The sequence below is a fragment of the Narcine bancroftii genome, chromosome 5 (assembly GCF_036971445.1).
Source record: "Narcine bancroftii isolate sNarBan1 chromosome 5, sNarBan1.hap1, whole genome shotgun sequence".
Taxonomy (NCBI): Eukaryota; Metazoa; Chordata; class Chondrichthyes; order Torpediniformes; family Narcinidae; genus Narcine; species Narcine bancroftii.
In genome coordinates, this window is record NC_091473.1 from 98,446,282 (window position 1) to 98,466,392 (window position 20,111).

A 20,111-nucleotide genomic window follows, 5' to 3' on the forward strand; every position below is an offset into this window, starting at 1 on the left:
CGAGCCTGTGGGTGCATAGATGTGATCGCGGCAGTCTATCAGAAGGAGCTTCCATTCCAATCGCGTCCTCGAGCGACTCCTGGAGAAGGACAATCAGAGTCTATAGGAAGTCATGCAGGTAGCTTGATCACTGGAGACAGCCCAGAAGAACGCTGAAGCTGTGCCACGTGGCCACCAGATGGGGACCACAGGTGCCACCATCTTGGGCCTCAGGAACCCTGACTGATGCTTCTGCCACTGAGAACATGAGGTACAACTACTGCAGCCAGATTAAGCACACGAGGAAGTACTGTCCAGCCCATAGCATGGCCTGCAGGAAGAAGGGGCACTATGCCAAGGTATGCTGTTCTAAACCTTCATCCAGCAGCGCCATATGCAGACCACAACCTGTATCATGATGTTGGATTGACCCACTTCCAATATGCCCACGTACAGTACCCAGAGAGGTGGGAAGACACGGTGTCCGTCAGGGACCTGGCTCAAGCAGGGCTCTGGCAGAGGCTGTTTGCACCCAGAAGCCCTCATCAGTGACCAGCCAGTTCCATGTATCATCCAGACAAATGACCACTGGAACCCACCACTGCTACTCCTCAGGCCCTCTGCCCCCACCACCCCTAGAACCACGAGCTGAACCCCTAACACCCTACACCCCTCAGAACCTATTTGAACTAACATAGGTCATTCTGCCTCCATCCCACAGGAGCCAACAATGACGCAGTGCTGTGGCGATCACAGAGACGGATAAAGCCACCAGACCAGCTGAATCTATGAACTATGAAAGACTGCACAACCGGTAATGATGGATGTTGTCCCACTTCACCTCACCAGACTTTACCTAAAAAGAAGGGGTGAACGTGGTGGATGTGGTGGTAGTGCCGGAGGTAACCTCACTACATTGTACAGGCTGGCTTGCTTCTGACACTGTAACTCCTCCCAGTAAGATGCCCAATAAAGGCTGATTGCCCTAGTCTTCTCCCCCCCCCCCCCCCCCCCATTCCAACCTTGGAACCAGGCCAGAAGCATGTAAAGATGCACCTGACATTTCAGGTTATTAAAGACTTTAATCACTCGCTTGGTACCTGGTTGTGGTTATTGATCATGCTACAACCCCCAAGTACTGAACCTCACTCCCCATGTTCCTGACCTGGCCTGCTCCTGGATGTTTTCTGCTCTATTTCTAACTATGCTCCACAATATTACAGCACCCTGTGGGAAAGGCATGGGCCATGTTTAGTGTCAAATGAAGCTTGCAATCTTGAGCACCACCATATGTTCAAGCAGCAATTCAACAGCAAACATAATATTGCACCACATAAAGACCATTTACCACATTTCTGTGGCTTCCATTGAATTTCCAGGCAAGCACATTCTTCTATATATGTGCACACAATATCATTTCTAACAGAGAATGTGGTGTTTGCATAATACCTGGTACAGGAAACGATCCCTTACATGTTGGAGAACTATCTTGATTTTCAATTTTTTTGATATTCATATGTGCTGCCAATTCATCAAACAAATCTACATGAAAGTCACTCTCGAGGGCCTTCACTCCATCATAACAATCCTGTTCAATTTCCTTCATTACTTCTCCCACCAGTCCTTGGAACTGAAGTGATCTTATGATCATCTGAGAATATGCAGCAGATTGCATCCAATCTATGAATCTATGAACAAATTGAAAAGTGATTTCTCTTACAATACTTTAATGAAAATATGATTTGGAGTTTAACATAATATTTTTCTGAACAATACTCAAAGTATAATGTCCTTTTGAAATTGAAGGGAATGGAGATAGCAATTTTTCAATATGCTATTATTATGAACTTTGTTAGCTTCTGAAAAGTTAAATGGAGCATTAAAATAAACTGTATTGGAGCAAACAAAGTTTCATATCAAACTTAGACTGGAGAATTTAGTCAAAGATTTCTTTCTGCATTTACATTGCTGTTATTCATTCACTGAAAAGTGCTGTTTGTTTAGCCTTTAAGTTTGTTTAAAAACAATGTCGCCCTGACTCCCCTTGCCCGCTAAGCTATTCAACCATCCTCAATCTCACAACACTGCCAATGGTGTGTGAAATTGCAACAACCAGCATTTTTGGTAGAAGTAACTAGTGAATTGATGTTGACTGTCATTTTTCTTATTTTATAGAAGTTGGATTGTATGGTTAAAGAATGAATTCGCTAATGAATTCCCTCTCATCTTTTGCATACTTTTTACTTTTTATTCATTTTGTCGATTTGAATCACATCAGCAACAGGTTTGTATTTATCTCGTCTATAGGTGGTTTAAAAATTGTGATATTTTTGGTTTGACTATTCAATGTATAATTCATAGACAAATGCAGAGTTGCTGTGCAATGTACTTTCAATTGCAACGCATGTTGAAGATTGTGAATAAATTTAATGCAAATATAGATGTATGTATACAGGAATGTAATCATAGGAAATTATCATTTTGGGTTTTTCTTTCTACTGTATCCAGTTTCTTTGGAGCAGGGAGAGCATAACTTAATTCAGGAAAGCGCACTATCCTATTTTCTTGCAAGCCATGAGGCACTGAAAGAAAATAACTGCCTTCCTCAATATGGCAGAGTAGCCATCTTTTCCTGAGCTATCTAGCTGAATGAGAACAGTGCAGGCAGCTCCTGCTCTCCTCTCCCCACATTACTCAAAATCCATGATTCTCCAGGAGTGAAAAGATAATCCCCAGTTCTTTTTTTTTCACTTCCTGAACTCTACTTCTCTGGTTCTTCTGTTTGGTCCTTTCAGTAGTATATTGATTAGGTTGGGCTCATTTATCTAACCACATCTGTCTAGTCTCCTGGTAAAATAAACCATTGTTTTGCTGTTTCTTATGTGCCCTTGGACTGAGCTCTCACTTTCACTAACTCCACTCATGTTTTCCACCTCTACTTCCCCCACTATCTATTCTAAAATGCCAAATGTGATTTCAGCTACCAAGCCGCAAAATGCCTACTTCATTCCAGTCATTTCTCAGGATGCAGACTTCACTGGTCACCTCATTTTAGGTTTTCTCTAATTGTCCTTGAAAATATGACAATATGCTGGAGTCAACTGGAGATCTTAATCTGAAGGTATTTCCATAGAGCCTTTGGTGAGGGAGGTGCAGGATTTTAATCAAGAAACAACTTGATTTTCCCAAACAGGATGGTATGGAATTTGGCCTGTGCTTAAAAATGATGGTATTTCCATATATTTCCTGTGTTTGTGCTCATAGTTAGAAGAGGTTGTGAATTTAAAAGGTGCCTTTGAATGAAGAGAGAACTACTCTGTATCTTCCAGATGATACATTGCAAGCATGATGTAATGACAGTGGAAAGATTGAAGTTTAGAATGGTGGACAGTCAGAATAAATGAGTCCTTGTCAGTCTTGATTAGCAGTCAGAAAGTAATGGGGGATTATAAGGATCATTGTTGGGATCTTTACTATTTACAATCTATATTAATAACTTGGATGAAGAGATCAAATGTATTCTAGCCAAATTTGCTATTGATACAAAGAAAGTGTATTAGCAAATCTTGAGAAGTGCATGGAGATTGCAAAGGAATATGGTTAAGCAAATGGACAAGAAATTGCAAGATGGAGAACAATGTGGGATAATGTGAGTTTACTTACTTTGGAAGGAAGAATGAGAAAGCAAGCTATTGGTTTTAATTGGACTAGAACTGCAAAGACATGCCTAATGCATAACCATTGGAGCTCCTGGTGTAATGAATTCGGACTAGGATGATTGATCTCTGACAACCATGGGCATTTCTCATGTAGGATCATAGGGGATCTTTCCCCTTGGTCCCAGTGATATTCAGTTTTCATTGGATTCTTCAAAACCATCTGATAAAATGCTGTCTTTCAGTCATTCCTGCTTTATTTCTAGAATTTACTCATTTTTGTCCTTGTTGTGAACCAAATGTGTAATGTCATCTGATGGAAGTCTAATGGAGCACCAGAGAGTAGATTATGATTGGAGAGGTGTGACTTTATTGCCCTTTTCATCATGTCATTGATGATTCAGGTTCAACTGATGGATTTGTCTATGAACTGGTCATTTTAGAAACAAATTAGACACACATCTGCCACTATGCTGTGTATTTCATAACAGCATTCATGAAAAACTATTTCTATCCCAAATCATTAAGACTACAACTCTAATGGTCATAGAACCATCGAGTCAAGCAGAACACAAACAGGGCCATCACGTCCAAACTGACTATCAAGCACTTATCAAAAATAATTCTATTACTATCAGCATTTGGTCTATCATCTTCTGTGTCTTCAAGGGCTCATCCAGATACTTGTTAAATATTGTATGAGTTCCTGCTTCCACCTGCTACTTGCAATGAATTCCAGATTGCACACACCCCTCAATGAATTTAAATCCCTGGACACAAAGAATGCTAGAATATTCCTTGCAACTCTCTCATCGAAAGTAGATAAATGGCTTGTTTTAAGCAGAAAGAATATTATGACTATTTTATTTTACTTCACATAGCTCAGAATATTCATTTAGTCATCGCTCTGGACGAAACATCCGAAGCCTAGTCCCACTTGATTGTCAACTTGGTAAATGGGCGAAATGGAGTGATTGTTCACCTTGTGAAACAACAAAGGTACGAATTCACAAGTAAAGGACAGTTAATTCTTAATTATTGAAATAATCAACATTGAAGTGAAAATATATGGCGCAAAGGTTGAAATTGAAACAGTGAATAATGAAATAAGATAGCAGGTCCAAAAGAGAGATATATGTTTTTGTATTTTTTGTCTCTAAACATATGAAACATATTTCTCACTATCAAAATTGATATCAGGTTATATTTCATAGAACTAAAAATCCAATGCTCTGTCTAGCAGTCATATTCAAAAGAATAGCTTCTGCTACGTCCCTTCAATTTCCCATCTCCCCACTAAACATCTCATAATCCTTTAAATGATGTTGCTAGGTTAATAGCAATTCCCCAATTTATGGGTAATTTTGTGGTCATTTATATTTCCTTTGCCAGCTTCTGACTCCATCTCTGCTTCTGGCTACTGTCAGATGCCAAGCAAGTCTTCGCTGCCTTGGCACCTTTCTTGATTCTGAGCTGCATTTCCAACCAACATAGTATCTTCATCACCAAGCTAAATGTTTGTATATCAGCCTTTGAAAACCCACTGCTGAAACTCTTAAAAATATCTGCAATTCTTGACTTTTGGGATGGTTAAGCGCAGTGCTGTTGTAGCACCAGCAGTCTGAGTTCGAACCTGGTGCTTGTCTTCAAGGAGTTTGTACATTCACCCATGTGTCTGCATGGGTTTCCTCCCACCTTTTAAAAAAACATATAGAGGTTGCAGGTTAATTGGGATATGTGGGTAGCACGGACTCATGGGCCAGAAGACTTGTTACTGTGCTGCATGTCTAAATAGAATAAATACATTTATTTATCTCTGAGACAGTTTGCCACCTTGCACCCACTGTCTACCAATGCTTCTTCAAATGCTCATTTTCACATATCACACCTGACACTGGCTCTCGTTCCTACAACATCTTGAATTTAAAATTATTTTCATGTTTTCAAATCCTTCCATGACCTTTACCCTCTCAGCCTCTACAATTCCACAGAATTCTGAGATATTTTCCTGTTGTGCATTTCCAATTTTCCAGTAACTTGTACATGCTCTTTTTTCACCACCTCAGCTCTTACCTTATCGCCCATCTTCTCTGCCTCTCTTATTCTTTCAAAACACTCTTTAAATGCTTACTTTTTGAGATGGCCTTTGATCACAATCCTCATACAGTAAAACCCCAGGTATCCGGCACCTAAAGGGATTGGTAGATGGCAGATAAGTGAATTTTCCAGTTACTTGAGATTGCATTTTGCCGAACTAACAGCAAGGTCCACTAAATTTAAATAAATATTTTTTACCTATTTATTTTCTGCAATTTTTTTCCCCGGATGTTTGAGACAGCCGGTTGCTTGAATTCTGGATAACATGGTGGGAGGGGTTACTGTATTGCAGAATATACCTTGAACGCAAAGTTTGATTGATTTTGATCTTACTGCATTCCAGGTACCTTGTCAATGAAAGTTGTTGACATTGTTGCTAGGAACTAACTGAGATGGGAAAACCTTAGCTGAGTCCCCAAGAGTCAGAAATCAAGACTTTGCCTGCATTCGGTTTCACATTCCAACATCTAATTTGTTGCACTGTCTATTTTACAGAGAGAGAAAAAAAAATCTAGAAGTTTTAACCAATCACAAAACATCTGGTCCTCCAATTAATTTTCAGATTCTGCTCAACTATTCCGAAGCTCACAATAAACAAAAATTTCAAGAGTCATATTTCTAATCTGCAATATGACTGCTTCGACATAATGAGAAGGAAGAATAGAGCATGAAAATATTATTTAGATATTTTTGTATATAATTTCTGGCATTGCTTGAGTATGATGGGTACTTGGATTAGTTGGAGCTGAAGCACTCAGTTACTTTATTGTACGAAGAAATTTAAATTGAAACCCAGGTCCAGAGTATAATTGAACATTCCCAAGAATAAAAGAGAAAATAAGTTACGACGTGCTTGTTTTGTGACACCAAATGAATTTTCATAGCTTTCATAAGATTTAAAGAGATATAAAATTCCAATTTTGATGGATCAAGGAAAGAATACGCTAAAATTAAAGAAGAAGACAGTAATAAAGGGGAACAGGAAATTTGCAGTCAATATTATTCTTGCAGAACTGTTTCATAAATCCCAGCAAACCCACGTGATTTCAAAATAGCTTGCATTTGCCAAGATATATTTATTCAGCTATCTGTTACGTGTTATCTCTTGTAAGGTAAAATTTGCATGAATGTTTGCACTTGGACAGATAAAATATTAAATGAAATCTATAATTTACGATAACCGATGCATTGCTGAAACTATTAGCTCCTGTCAAATTATTGTGAAATAGTATGTAACAAAAATGTGATCTATTTATCACATTGCAGGGTTTCCATAATAAATCGATGCAGGCTTTAAAAACAGCTAATGGAGATTATTCATTATAAATGATTCAGACTATTTTTATGTGAGATTGAATAGGCTGGGTCTTTATTCCCTGGATCACAGGAAGATGAGAGGGTCCTAATATAGACTTGTAAAATCACGAGAGCATAGACACATGACTGATCACAGTCTATTTTCCAGTGTAGATTATTCAGAACAACAGAACATTCGAAAGGCATTTGGACAGATATATGGATAGAAAGGGATACGAAGGATATGAGCCAAATGTGGACAAATGGGACTACTTCATAATGGTCAACATAAAGAGTTGGGACTTAGGTCTTATTCCATTCCTCATGTCTCTATGACTTTTCCAGTTCGTAGAGCGCGTCGAAGGAATCAAAGGTTTGTTGATCCAAACCAAGACTTTTATTAACTTGAAGACTGGAGCATATCACGTGTAGGTCGACCAGTCCAGAATGACCTGGTCTGGCTAGGAGCAACCTTTAAGACCTGCCAGTAGGCGTGGCTACGCTCTCAGCCAATCACAGTCATCCTACACTACAATCTGTACATATGCACATTGGTGATAGAATCTGTACTATCACACAATTCAATGTACTTTGTTTCTCTCCCAATTGATGCTGTTGAATGACTTCAATATTCCCTGTTTTTGATTTAGATCTCTTAGCATCTGTCATTTTCTTGCTCTGAGTATGGAAATTAAATGAATTGGCTGATAATTACTTGGTTCATCTTTTTCTCCACTTTTGAACACCTGGAGCCAGGGAGGATTGGAGAATTTTTAATTCATTCGTTCAACCCATACAATGTCAGTTGATGAACTCTTGCATATTATCCCTCCCCAAAACTGTGATTGCTTTCATAACTAATACTGGCCCTCACTGCCTCCCATTTTCTTCGTTAGCCTCCTCCCTAGCCCACCTAAAGACACTGAAGCCAAGATAGTGATGTTATCAGATCTGCTCCTCTTTCAGATGTGTTTTGCTGGTGGCTAAAATATCAAACTTTCAAATGTCTATCCATAGCTTCAGCTCATCTGATTTGTTCACTGAACTTGTATTTAGGTATATTCTGACAAACACAGCCAAACTTTCTTTTTTCTCTATTTTCCAACTTTTGACCATTTTCCATTTGAAACTCCTTTACTAATTTTTAGCCTTCCATTTCTTGTTCTGCTTTTCTCCTTCTTAAATATATTGTCAACTTCCTATTTCCATGTCCAGCTAATTTAAGCCTTCCTCAACTACATGAACAAACCTACCCTGTAAGGATAAAGGGCCTGGACCCTACTGGGGTTTACCCTGTCAGGTCTCTACTAGCTCACCTTCCCTAGACCTACCCAAATGTTGCTAGAACCTCCTTCCTGTGCCATCTTTTAGTCACACATTCATCTGCACTACCTCCATTTTTCTACGATCATTCACCAACAATGTTTTGTCTTCTGGTCCTCTCTTATTATTCTTGGTAACACCACAGTTCCCAATGTTTCTGTAGCAGCTCCTTGGCACATCATAACCCACATCAAATGTCTAATCTTCCATGAAAGAACTAATCCAGTTCTCTCAGCTTACCAACTTCCCAATCAGACCTGGCAGATTGTGAGAAGGGAGTTGATGGTTGGTCCTGTTGGCAAGACCACAATGCATGAGTTGGATCAATATAGCACATCTATCTGTTTGGCACCAGATCCACATTTAATGAAGATTGGCTACACGGCAATCATTATGCAATGACGTTGTACCGTTCATTTCACTGTTTAATTTGAGCCACACCATAAATAAGCACCCACGACTCAAACCAAATTGCAAACAAATCAATATGTGGCATTATAAAGAAGGTTGCCAATGCTACAATAAATTTATTTTACAATGCATCGGTACTTCCCAGTACCGAGTAAAGACACAAAAAAGTGAGTACATTGAGCATCAGATGAACAGCAGATCTGGACTGAAAATAGTGGTGAAAGCTGCAGACATGATGGAAAATTCCAGTCTTTGCATGGAAAATCCAAAAACTTAAACACCCTCAGAAGAGTTGCTGTACAATTTGTTACAGACCCAGAGGACACCAAAACCCAGCAGCAATAGAAATTCACCCAGACAAATGGTTACTTAAACAAAAGTTACTTTTAATTTTGTTGAAACATAAAAACAGCATCAAACTTTAACTTATTGCTATTAACTTAACCTAATTTAACCCCCTTCTAATTCTCGGGCACGTGTATCTAACGTGTAAATTTTCAGAAAAGTTCTTTGTTTGACAGTCCAATCTTACTTCTCACCCCTCCAAGTTCACTGGTATCAGGCAATTCTTATACTGTGCACAGAATTTAACATTTATGAATTTTCACCAGGCTCCGGTGCTTAAAGTTAGATGGTTACCGCTCAGGAAGGTTCTTGTTGGTTTCAGAGAGAGAGATTTGTTGCCCGTTGGACACAAACAAACTGATTTGCTTCCATCAGTTACTCTAGTGTCTTGCCCCATCAGGGTTTTCCAAATGATAACCTCTTCTTCCAGTTCACCACAGAGTCTTGTTTCCCTTATTTCAGGTGAAACACTCTAGCCAGCCATTTCCTCTTGTAAGGACCACAAGGAATTTTCAACATTCTGAACTCAGAACTCGTGACCTGTCTTCAAAATGGGGTTTTCCACAAGATCTAAGAGCCACTGCAAAAGTCAGTTCTCTCTCTCTCTTAGAGAAAGCCTGTTTGGTCTTTTCTCTCTCTCTGCTTGCAAAGCCACATGACCTTCCTGCAGGGCTCCAGACCTAGTCTTTAAAAGATCTTATCAGCCTCTGAGTGTGGACTGTTTCATTTCTACCTGAAGTTCCTTAGCAAAGCATTTCCAAAGTAGCTTTTATTGTCTTTGCAAAGGCACTCAGTGCCTCAGTGTCTCACTTTCAACAAAGCTCTTGCATTTTAAATAGATGTGAAGTGTTACTCTGTGGTGACCTACACTAAACCCCCACAATCTATCTCTTTTAAAAAACTTATGTATATATTACATAAAATATAATATATCTCATCACAAAAGAAACACAAATATATTCAGGATCTAATAATGCTGAGTGGAGTTTAGACCAGCAATAGAGACAGAGTGCAGGCCATTACCCACAAATGCTGACCCAGAGCAAATTTGTTAATACATTTGCAGGGATCCAAGAGCATTAATTTCACCACATCCAAATTTCAATCAAAATTAACAGAAGGAATAGCCTTGTTCATCTGAACAAAAATTGTAAAGCGATTCTGCCAATTGTAGTGATTTTTGAATTCTGGGATGCCAGAATAAGGAAGGTGAGGAGGACTGTGCAGAGTTATTGAATGGTTTTAGAATATGAGGCAGGTAGAATTAAATCACACAATGGAACAATTTTTCAAAGGAAATTAAATATATTCAGGAACTTTCTTGTCCTTTGAACTTTTAAACAAATTTTATAATAACAATTATTTTTGAATGCAATCTCTGTTGTTGCATACACTAACGTTGAATTTAATTGGCAATTTGCAAAGTTTTGCAAAGTATTACAAACACTGTAATTGATTGGATAATATGCTTTTTGATGTTGATGGCTAACAAGTGAAGATTGGCTAAAAATCTGGGAGAGCTTCTTAAGCTGGTGTCAGGGGATATGAAATCAGTTAGGCCCTCAATTTTACCTTTCATCCAAAGCAGTGCTCTTTTAATACTGTGGGCAAGTGAAAACCTAGGTTATGCCCATGGGTAGACATTGGTATCAGAACCCACAAACTTTGGATTTCAAAGTGATATTTTTACCAATGGAGCCAAGCTGACATTTAGATTGGTCAGTCTGGAATATTAAAACCCCATAGGGGTGGGTGCAGGGCTCGGGGAGGGTGGGGTGGGGGGGGGGGGAGGGGTGTGGAAAGTTCAGTTCTCCAATACAATAAAATTTAATCTTGAGTTATTTTGCAAAAATATATTGCAATCTTCTGTAACATGATGAGGAAGGAATCAAATTGTTGTTGATAAACACTTAATATTTCTATTTAATTATGTCTAAAGAGATGGGCTTGAGTTGTGTGAAAGAATATATCAATATAAACAGATCAAATTGGTTGTTTAAAATCTTGTGCGCCTGCATCCAAATGGTGAGTGAATATTTTTTTAATTTGGGATATCAGAATAATATTCAATTTTAAAATTAAATAATGTTATTGTGATGTCTATTGCTTTTTCAATGAATATCCACGATGAAGTTCCAGGACTGATAACTGACTTATCTATTTTATGATAAAGTCGAGATTTAGGAAGTTGCAAAGGCCGGCCATATTTGGTGGTAGCCCATGTATTGGATCTCTTTGGGAAGAAGTTGTCTGCCAAACATCTACAGAATGTGCATCAATAAATACCTGTGGTGATCAATTCCGATGTAGTTCAGGCAAGTAACTCAGAGTTTCAAGCATTTAGAATGTTATCATCTTTTGTTTATTACTAATTCAGCTAGTTCCTAAATCAACTATTTTCTTTTTGAGGATCGCAAACAAAAATCACGTGACAAAACATGTTGGACAGTGTTGGAGGATGAAATGCTGCTTGTGTATTTTTACATTTCTTCTCCCCACTCCCAAATGTGAGACAATCATTCCAATGTTTTGATAAGCTAGCAATATTGTTCAGCACCACAACGTGTTTGGTGTTCTAGTACAATAAGACATAGGAGCTATTTAGCCCATTGAGTCTGCTCCACCATTCAATTCATGGCTAATGTATTTTTACTCTCAACCCTCTTCTCCTGTCTTCTCCATTAAACCTTTGACACCTTTCCTTCTCAGAACTTATCAATTTCTGTGTTAAATAAAAGATTCAAAGGTGCAAAGGCCCCTTTTATTGCTATGTAATATAATGTAATATACATGATGTAATGTAATATACATGATTAAAATGTAATGTACATGAGATACCTCAACTCTTGTCTGCCATAAGGTGATCAAAGAGTTGCCATGAGCATTGCCCAGCACCCTCACAATAGGAGAAATAGAAGCAAAAGAAAGTCCCTTCAGAGACACTTGAGTGTCTGTGGGTTCACCTCCAGTGCTCCATCAGCCTCTGCAACCACACAGATTCCAGTTCAATCTATTGGCAACCTGAACTCCAGGTTCAGACTTCCAATACGATCAAGAAGCTTTCAGCATCTGAGGCCACTTTGGAAGCTCTGACTGTCCCCTTTCAAATCTCAGTTCTGATACCTGGTTCCTATGAACCAGTTCTAGCAGCTCGCAGCCTGTGTGGGTCCTTCGACCACAAATCACCAACATACTGCATCCAGCATGTGTCCTTCAGCCGCCGAGCCCCTCGTTAGTCCACCGTCCTGTAGAGTAATCTCGTCTGCTTCTCCTTCTCAGTGGGGGTTGTTCTCCCTGTTTCTGGTGCCCTGCTGTTCACTGGAGTCTGCACCCTTCCCGAGCATAGGTGCTGCTATCTCCGAGGTGATAGAATTTTAATTAAAATCACCACCAGCTACTTTAACAGGTTGTTTAAAGCCTGTTTGGAGTCACCAGCATTTGAACAGGTGGTAGAACTCTGAGGTGTATTTCTGCCCTCCCAGGTTTGCACCAGCGACAGTGCTGCCATTACAGCAGCTCTGGCAGCAGCGCTATTAAAAAAGAACACAATGTTGGCATGGGAAGGGCTTGAAAAATATCCTTCCAAGTGAAGCAACACTTCCCTTGTGAAACTGAAGGGGGTCTTCTGCTGCATCCAATGCTGCCTTTGTGGTCTCCTCTGCATCAGAGACTGGATGGGAAGAAAGATGGCATCTTTCAAACATATGAATTAGATGTTTCAAGACTTTGCTATTAAAGGTACCATATGATATTTTGTGAACTAAATGTATCATCACCATGTGACATTCACGTTAATATTTTTTAGGTTGGTGCATTAAAAGACGTTTATTATGCAATGGAGACAGTGATTGTGAAGATGCTTCTGATGAGGATGTCTGTGAATTGGATGGTCCTAATGAGATACATACTTTCTGCAGGAATTTGTTTCCAATCCATGGTTACCAAACAATTATGAAGGGGTAAGTCATGTTATGATTCCCACCTGGATTCAGATGGGCTTCATTCTTTAATTCCTCTCTACTCTCTGTTCAGGGCCGGTGCTAGGAATTGCGGGGCCCAGTTAGAAAATTGATAGCGGGGCCTTTACAAAAGTCGAAATTGATGATTTATATTTGGTGTAGTATGCCAGTCTTAGCCAAAAAGCATTAAATGCTTGATATACTAAATATTGAAAGACAATATGAAAGTTCTAATTTTTTAATACAAGTTAAGACAATTACAGACCTACTGTTTATGCAGGTCTTTTAGAAACAGACTCTTCTGGCTTTCTTTTATTTGCAAAATCTTTCAAAATAATTTCAAAGTCAATGGTTTTAGAAATGTCATTTTCTATAGATAGCATCTCCAAATTGTTTAGTCTCTCTTGTGAAATTGTTTTAATCAGTTTTAGTTTTGAAAAACTTCTTTCGCCCGATGCAACTATTACGGGCGTTGTTAAATAAATCCTCAAAGCAATAAAAACATTAGGAAATGCTGTGAATCAATTGTTTACTACCAGGTATTCAAACAGAGCTTGAGGCTTAATGACACTGAAGCGAAGAAAAGTTTTCAGAGCTTCAAGTTCTTTGGCCAACAGATAACCATCCACGTCTTTAGTTGTTTCAGTAACTACCCCTTCATCAGTGCTCTGTTTGTAGTATGGTGTCAGTTAAAGCTGCTTCAAGGTCTGCTGTGTGTTTCCTTATTTCCACCTTTTGTAAGCTCTGAACGTTATTTAAAAATCCAAATAATTTTACGTGGCTTTTAAGCTGCTTAAATCTAGACTCTAAAGATTGAATAGCTTTGTCTAGCACTAAACTGAAGCATTGAACTCCGTATGCTTCTTTTGGATCATCTAAAGCTTGATCTTTTGCCTCGCAAGAAAACATTCTCTTCCTTCTACTTAGTTTTTTTTCTTGAAATTGTCTAAACTCCAATGGTAATTCAATAGCTTCAGCCAATTCATTTGTCCCTATTAGGACATCATAATAACTGCCCTCTCTATAAATTCTTAGCCATGATAATAGTTTTTCAAATGACTCCATGACTTCATGAATGACCTTTGTTTCACCTTGTAGTTCTTTGCTTACATAGTTAACCTTAAAAAGTACTTCATGCCAAAATATCAAAGAAACTAAAAATTTGTAGTCTTTTAGCTGGTTTGCTAAAGATTCAGCTTCTGCTTTTACCTTGGGCTCATCTGTTATCTCTGATATTTCCACAAGTGCATCATATACTTCTCCAACCTGATAACGAATAGCTTTAACACTATCAATCCGACATTCCCACCTTGTGTTGCTCAAGGGTTTCACTGATAACCCAGGTACATGTTTATTAAAAACTGTCCACCTCTTAGTTGATGCTGAGAACAATATGTAGATCCTTTGCAAGATCCCAAAAAATGTTATAGCATCTGGACAACACTTGGCTACATCTCCGAGTAAAAGGTTAATTGTGACATGCACAGGGTACAAAGAAAGCTCTTCAACAGTCGTGCTTGTACTCCAGATGTGTGACCTTTCATGTTGCTACCATTGTCATAGCCTTGGCCTCGAATATCCTTCACCTCTAAATTTAATTCCTTCAGCGTGTTTAATAATGTTTTATATAAATCTTCTCCTGTGCTACTTTCAACCTGCATAAACTTTATGAAATGTTCATAAACTCCTGAAGGAACCAAGTTATCATCAGATACATACCTGATCGTTAGAGATATTTGCTCTTGGTGACTCAATTTAGGTGTGCAGTCTAAAATTATGGCGTAGTACTTAGCAGCTTTTACGCATTTCAGTATCTCATTCAAAACAGCTGTAGCCATAATGTCTAGTAGTCATTCTGAGTATCTTTTCCTAAATACTGATTATGAATTTCGTAGGTTTTGACTTTTCGTAGGTGTTCTTCAAGAACAGGGTCAAACTTTCCAAACAGCTCAAGACCTAAAAAGTTTCCATTGTGTACACTCTCATTACCAACTTTTTCTTCCATTCCTCTAAATGCTAGATTTCTCTCAGCAAGAAACTGTGCTATTGCTACTAGCCTTTTGAATACTTGCTGCCAGTGCTTTGCATGTTCAGTGATGATTATTTCAAGTTCTTTGTCAATTGTTTGTCCACTACAAAGTCTTTGGTGTAACTCCCAGAAACTCCATGTGGCTTCCAAATGGTTTTTTTAGAATTTTCATGCTCTCACAACCTTGTGTGAAGATTAAACCAGTTGTTGAATCCACTTGTTGATAATGCACTGGTTGTGTTCTTACTAAAAAGTTTACAATAAAAGCAATAATTCTATCAGCAGATTGAGAGTATATAATCCAAGGACTTTCAACACACTCCCCATTTGAAAGTTTTCTCTTACAGTGAAACTTTGAAAAACACAATCCCTTTTCATTTCGTGGAAAGTTGTTCACTGGAATAGGAGGACCATTCATTGTTAAACAATCTCTTAGATTTTGACTTATGTATGCTGGGCAGTTGGCTGGATCCTCATAAATGTTAATTACAACTGTACTCATGGATGATCCATCATTGCGTGATGTTTGGACTTGGTCTTTTTCGGCTATAAGTGGACTTTCCGCTTTGGCACTGTCTTCTGGTGCATTGAAGCAGTCTTCAATTTGATTCACAGCTGCATCATCCTTTTCTAACTTGTTATAAATTTCATCATTGTATTAATCAACTGTAATTGCACTCAAGGCTGTATTGTCATTTTCTGAATTGTTTTTGTTTTCTTCATCCTCAATACATGGGCGTGACAAGGAATTTTCTGATAGCACCTCTATGTTTTTCATTTTCAGCTACCTTAGCCTTGGCCAGTGCTAGTTTCTGGTTGCCGCTTAAATACTTATGCCTTTTGTCTCTATCTCTGCTGTGCTCGCCATGTAAAATTACATACAAATTTTAAGATGCTAATTCTCTGGGCTATATTTTTAAGGTCAAAAAGGTAAAAGAAGTATATTTTAAAATGTTTAAACTTGACATTAGCAATTTGTTATAAAATTGGACTCAACATCCAACAATGGAACAATGTTGTCATCGTCGTTGGTTCAATGTAAGAAACCAACGTCAATTCCCCGTCACTTTGCTCGTTGGCTTTACGTTGTTCCAATGTCAGCTGCTGACCTTGGAACAACGCGCCCAACTCTCAACTTGAGAATGCCACAGAACAGCAAAACAAGTGACCGATTCTGGATTTGTTGAATGACGACAACTTCGAATAAAGTATGAATTGCCTTTTTTTAGTAATGGTTAGTTTAGTTAGGTTAGGTTAGTTAGTTAAGGTTACATTCCAGAATGGGGGGGGGGGTGGGGGGACGCACTTTAATTTTGCCGTTTTGTTGAGCTGATTTTTGAGTCAAATGTCTAGCGCTAGTTTGTCACTAGATATTTGGGTAGAAAATTGGTGGAAAAACTGATGCATGTAATGGATGAAATTCACCCCCAAAGAAAACAATTTCCGCATGGTCAAACTAAACTGCACCTGTTCCAAATCACCAAAAACATGAAATAGGCTATATTAAGCCCTGGCAGTGCAATAGCATAGTTAGTAACAGTAACCTAGTACTATTTTGATACTAAATCAAATTACTGCAAAATTATGAAACAATGACAGAGGCAGCCTTGCTAAGAATTTCTGGATCTTATAAAGATGAATAACCCTGAGATGTACAGTACATACCCCTATAGCTGAATAACCTTGTAAACCAGCTCGTAAAGATGTAGGCTATAACCCCCACAGCGACCTAGCCTAGTAAAGATCAACTTAAACTAACCTAACTTCGGGGTTATTCATCTTTACAAGATCCGAATATCCTAACCAATTCCATCTATGATTGCTAACGTTGTCAGAAATTCTACGCTTAGGCCTAGGCTATTTGCGTTCAGGCTAACTGCTTCAGCCTAGGCTATAGGCTAGGCCCTAGGCTAGCATGACGCTATCTCAATCTCATATTAAAGTACAAGTTCTCTTATTGATTAGCCTATACCCTGTTTTGAGCTTGATAATAATAAGTGATGCTTCATCAGCTCAGGAATACATCTATCTTACTGGGCGAAATGAATACGAAACATTAAATTTTTGGCTAGGGAGACAAAGGAGGCCTATAGCCAGTAGTTTAATCGAAGACATATTTCCTAAAAATATTTCACTGAGATAATACGATCAATTAAAGGAAATAACTTCACGAGTTCACAGACAAATCCCTTAGTTTAGAAGGCCTATAGTATTATTATTTTCTTACCAGTTTAAACAAAGTCCATTACAGTGTTCTCTGCTCAAGGCCTGGGCTCAAACACATGCGTCGGGCCCCCTTGAGGTGTGGGGCCCAATTTGATCAAATTGGTCAAATAGGCTTAAAACCGGCCCTGACTCTGTTCATTCTAGTGTAATGGTCATGTGGTTTTTTTTTAAAATGCCAGACTTGTATGTTTCACAATGCTTTCTGGCTGGTAAATTGTCTCTTCTCTTTGGCTTGGCTTCGCGGACGAAGATTTATGGAGGGGGTAAAAAGTCCACGTCAGCTGCAGGCTCGTTTGTGGCTGACAAGTCCGATGTGGGACAGGCAGACACAGTTGCAGCGGTTGCAGGGGAAAATTGGTTGGTTGGGGTTGGGTGTTGGGTTTTTCCTCCTTTGCCTTTTGTCAGTGAGGTGGGCTCTGCGGTCTTCTTCAAAGGAGGTTGCTGCTCGCCAAACTGTGAGACGCCAAGATGCACGGTTTGAGGCGATATCAGCCCACTGGCGGTGGTCAATGTGGCAGGCACCAAGAGATTTCTTTAGGCAGTCCTTGTACCTTTTCTTTGGTGCACCTCTGTCACGGTGGCCAGTGGAGAGCTCGCCATATAACACGATCTTGGGAAGGTGATGGTCCTCCATTCTGGAGACGTGACCCATCCAGCGCAGCTGGATGCTGGTAAATTGTACATAAAGGCTATCAGCCTCTTGAACCTCTCCTTGTTACACTAACCATGGAACACTCTGACATCACAAAAGTGAGTGTCTGCACAATTGTAACGCACTTTTTTGCTGTGAATATTTATTATATTTTTTTAATTTAATGTGTACTATTGAAGTTGATTTTTGTGAAGCATCTGTTCAGTTGCAGCAAATAAGAATTTTGGGGCATACGTACATTGTGCAATGAGTATGAAAATCAACACATCGTCATTTTCATTATCATAATTACCGGTACTAATTTACGACTACAAACTACGATGGTAACAACATGCAATTAATTAGCTCAGAATATAAAATCATACTCAATTGTTCATTTTGATTGAGTATTTTAGTTTGGGGTGATATCTGATCTGGTATCTATTACATATCTCAACTTGCCTGAATGACAATTATGGAAAATAAGTGCATTAGACAGGAACATGGTACAGATCTGGCAATACTGCAAAATGTTATCAATTATTACCTGCCATACGTGGATCCTATAGTAAGGGAGTGCAGATCAGTTCTGATAGTTCCAAGACACAACAAATACTTCTTCGTAAACTCCAGACTCGTGTGAAGATTGAGAAGCAAAGGTCATCGACGTGAAATTCATTGAACAGTCAGAGCTATCACAGTGGGCTCCATTACTGAGATCTCTGCTTCTATGTTTCCGTTGATCATGTGCTGCATGGTACCTACTCGCCTCCCCTTGCGGCACCCGTGAGCCTCTAGGCATTGCAACGGGTTAGAAGTTGTGATGTGCACAACATATTTTGCTTTCCATTGTGGCACATGCTCATGACAATAAATCTGATTCCGATTATGTTCCTTGCAGAAATATGAAATATATTAAAAGTTTTGTTTTCTAGTATTGTACAACCTAGAATCTGATAGATTGTGGTATTTACAACAATATATGAACCAAGATTCAAATATTGGAGCTGCCTCAATAGATTGAATGCCTTAATTCTGCTGCCATCTCTTATTGTCTTATTTCAGAAGGAGTGGCTTGCCTAATGCAGGGGCAGCACTGATGGAGCTGCTAGGATAATGGAAGGCCAGCACTGTGTGAGCAACCAGGCCAATAGAGTGCAAGCACTGAGGGAGCAGCCAGGCCAATGGAGGGCAAGCTCTGAGGGAGTAGTCAGGCCAATGGAGTGACAGTACTGAGGGAGCAGCCAGGCCAATGGTGGGCCAGCACTGAGGGAGCAGCCAGGCCAATGGAGGGCAAGCTCTGAGGGAGTAGTCAGGCCAATGGAGTGACAGTACTGAGGGAGCAGCCAGGCCAATGGTGGGCCAGCACTGAGGGAGCAGCTAGGCCAATAGAGGGCAAGCACTGAAGCAAAGATATTAACTGCCATTTGTCATCCAGGTGAGAGAGCAGTTTTTGTAGTTACACAACACTTACCCATATTAGAATGGGCAACTGACTGTTGAATTTTGCTGCGTATTTTTCAATGTAAAGGCTTTGTTACAAATGTCTTCATCTCTGCTTCCTGTAACACATGGGAGTTCATCCTGTGAAAATGTTCCTACTCTGCTCTCATCGGTCCTGCTCACACATGTGTGGTGACTCAACCACTGGTGATCCTAGAAATTCAAGGCTGCTCTTTGAGCTGGTGCCCCACGTAAGTGATTATGCTTCCAAAGGGCTGCTTTGCATTTTTTTTTAACGTTGCATTTAGTTTGGGACTTGCAAACAATCTGGAAAAGGGATGATGGTCAAAAGGGGAATTTGTTATAATGGAAAGCAGCAGGAGACTCATGGCCCCTGTATTAGTTAAAAATGTAAAGATATGAATGAGGGGAATACATTGGCCTTAAGAGAAGAGGAAGATGGTCAGGTACATTAACAGATACTTCCTCCAATTTACCATATGCTACACATTGAGCTCTTTCTTGGTGCATGTTATAAATCACGACTATCTCATGACCCTCTTGATGTATGGAAGAGTATCTTAGCAATATTTCTCTTTTATCATCTGATTCCCTCCTATGTGCCTGAGGTTTTTATTATCTTCTACCAGATTCTATCAAATCTTGACTATTTTATTATTTCCCATTATTAATTCCCCATTCTCATCATTTAATGG

At 39.2% G+C, this 20,111-nt stretch overlaps 1 protein-coding gene across 2 annotated transcripts in view; it reads left to right on the plus strand.

Annotated features, from left to right (window-relative positions):
- Nucleotides 1-2,000: 2,000 nt before the first annotated feature.
- The window catches only part of c8a (complement component 8, alpha polypeptide), a 35,285-nt gene continuing 17,174 nt past the window's right edge, over nt 2,001-20,111 (plus strand). Inside the window, exons 1-5 of one of the 2 annotated variants that reach the window (XM_069938492.1) lie at nt 2,001-2,072; nt 2,155-2,263; nt 4,517-4,634; nt 11,281-11,422; nt 12,913-13,066. In XM_069938492.1, the coding sequence (XP_069794593.1) occupies nt 2,178-2,263; nt 4,517-4,634; nt 11,281-11,422; nt 12,913-13,066 (500 nt within the window). In that variant the 5' untranslated portion in view covers nt 2,001-2,072; nt 2,155-2,177. The other variant, XM_069938493.1, reaches the window with a different exon arrangement.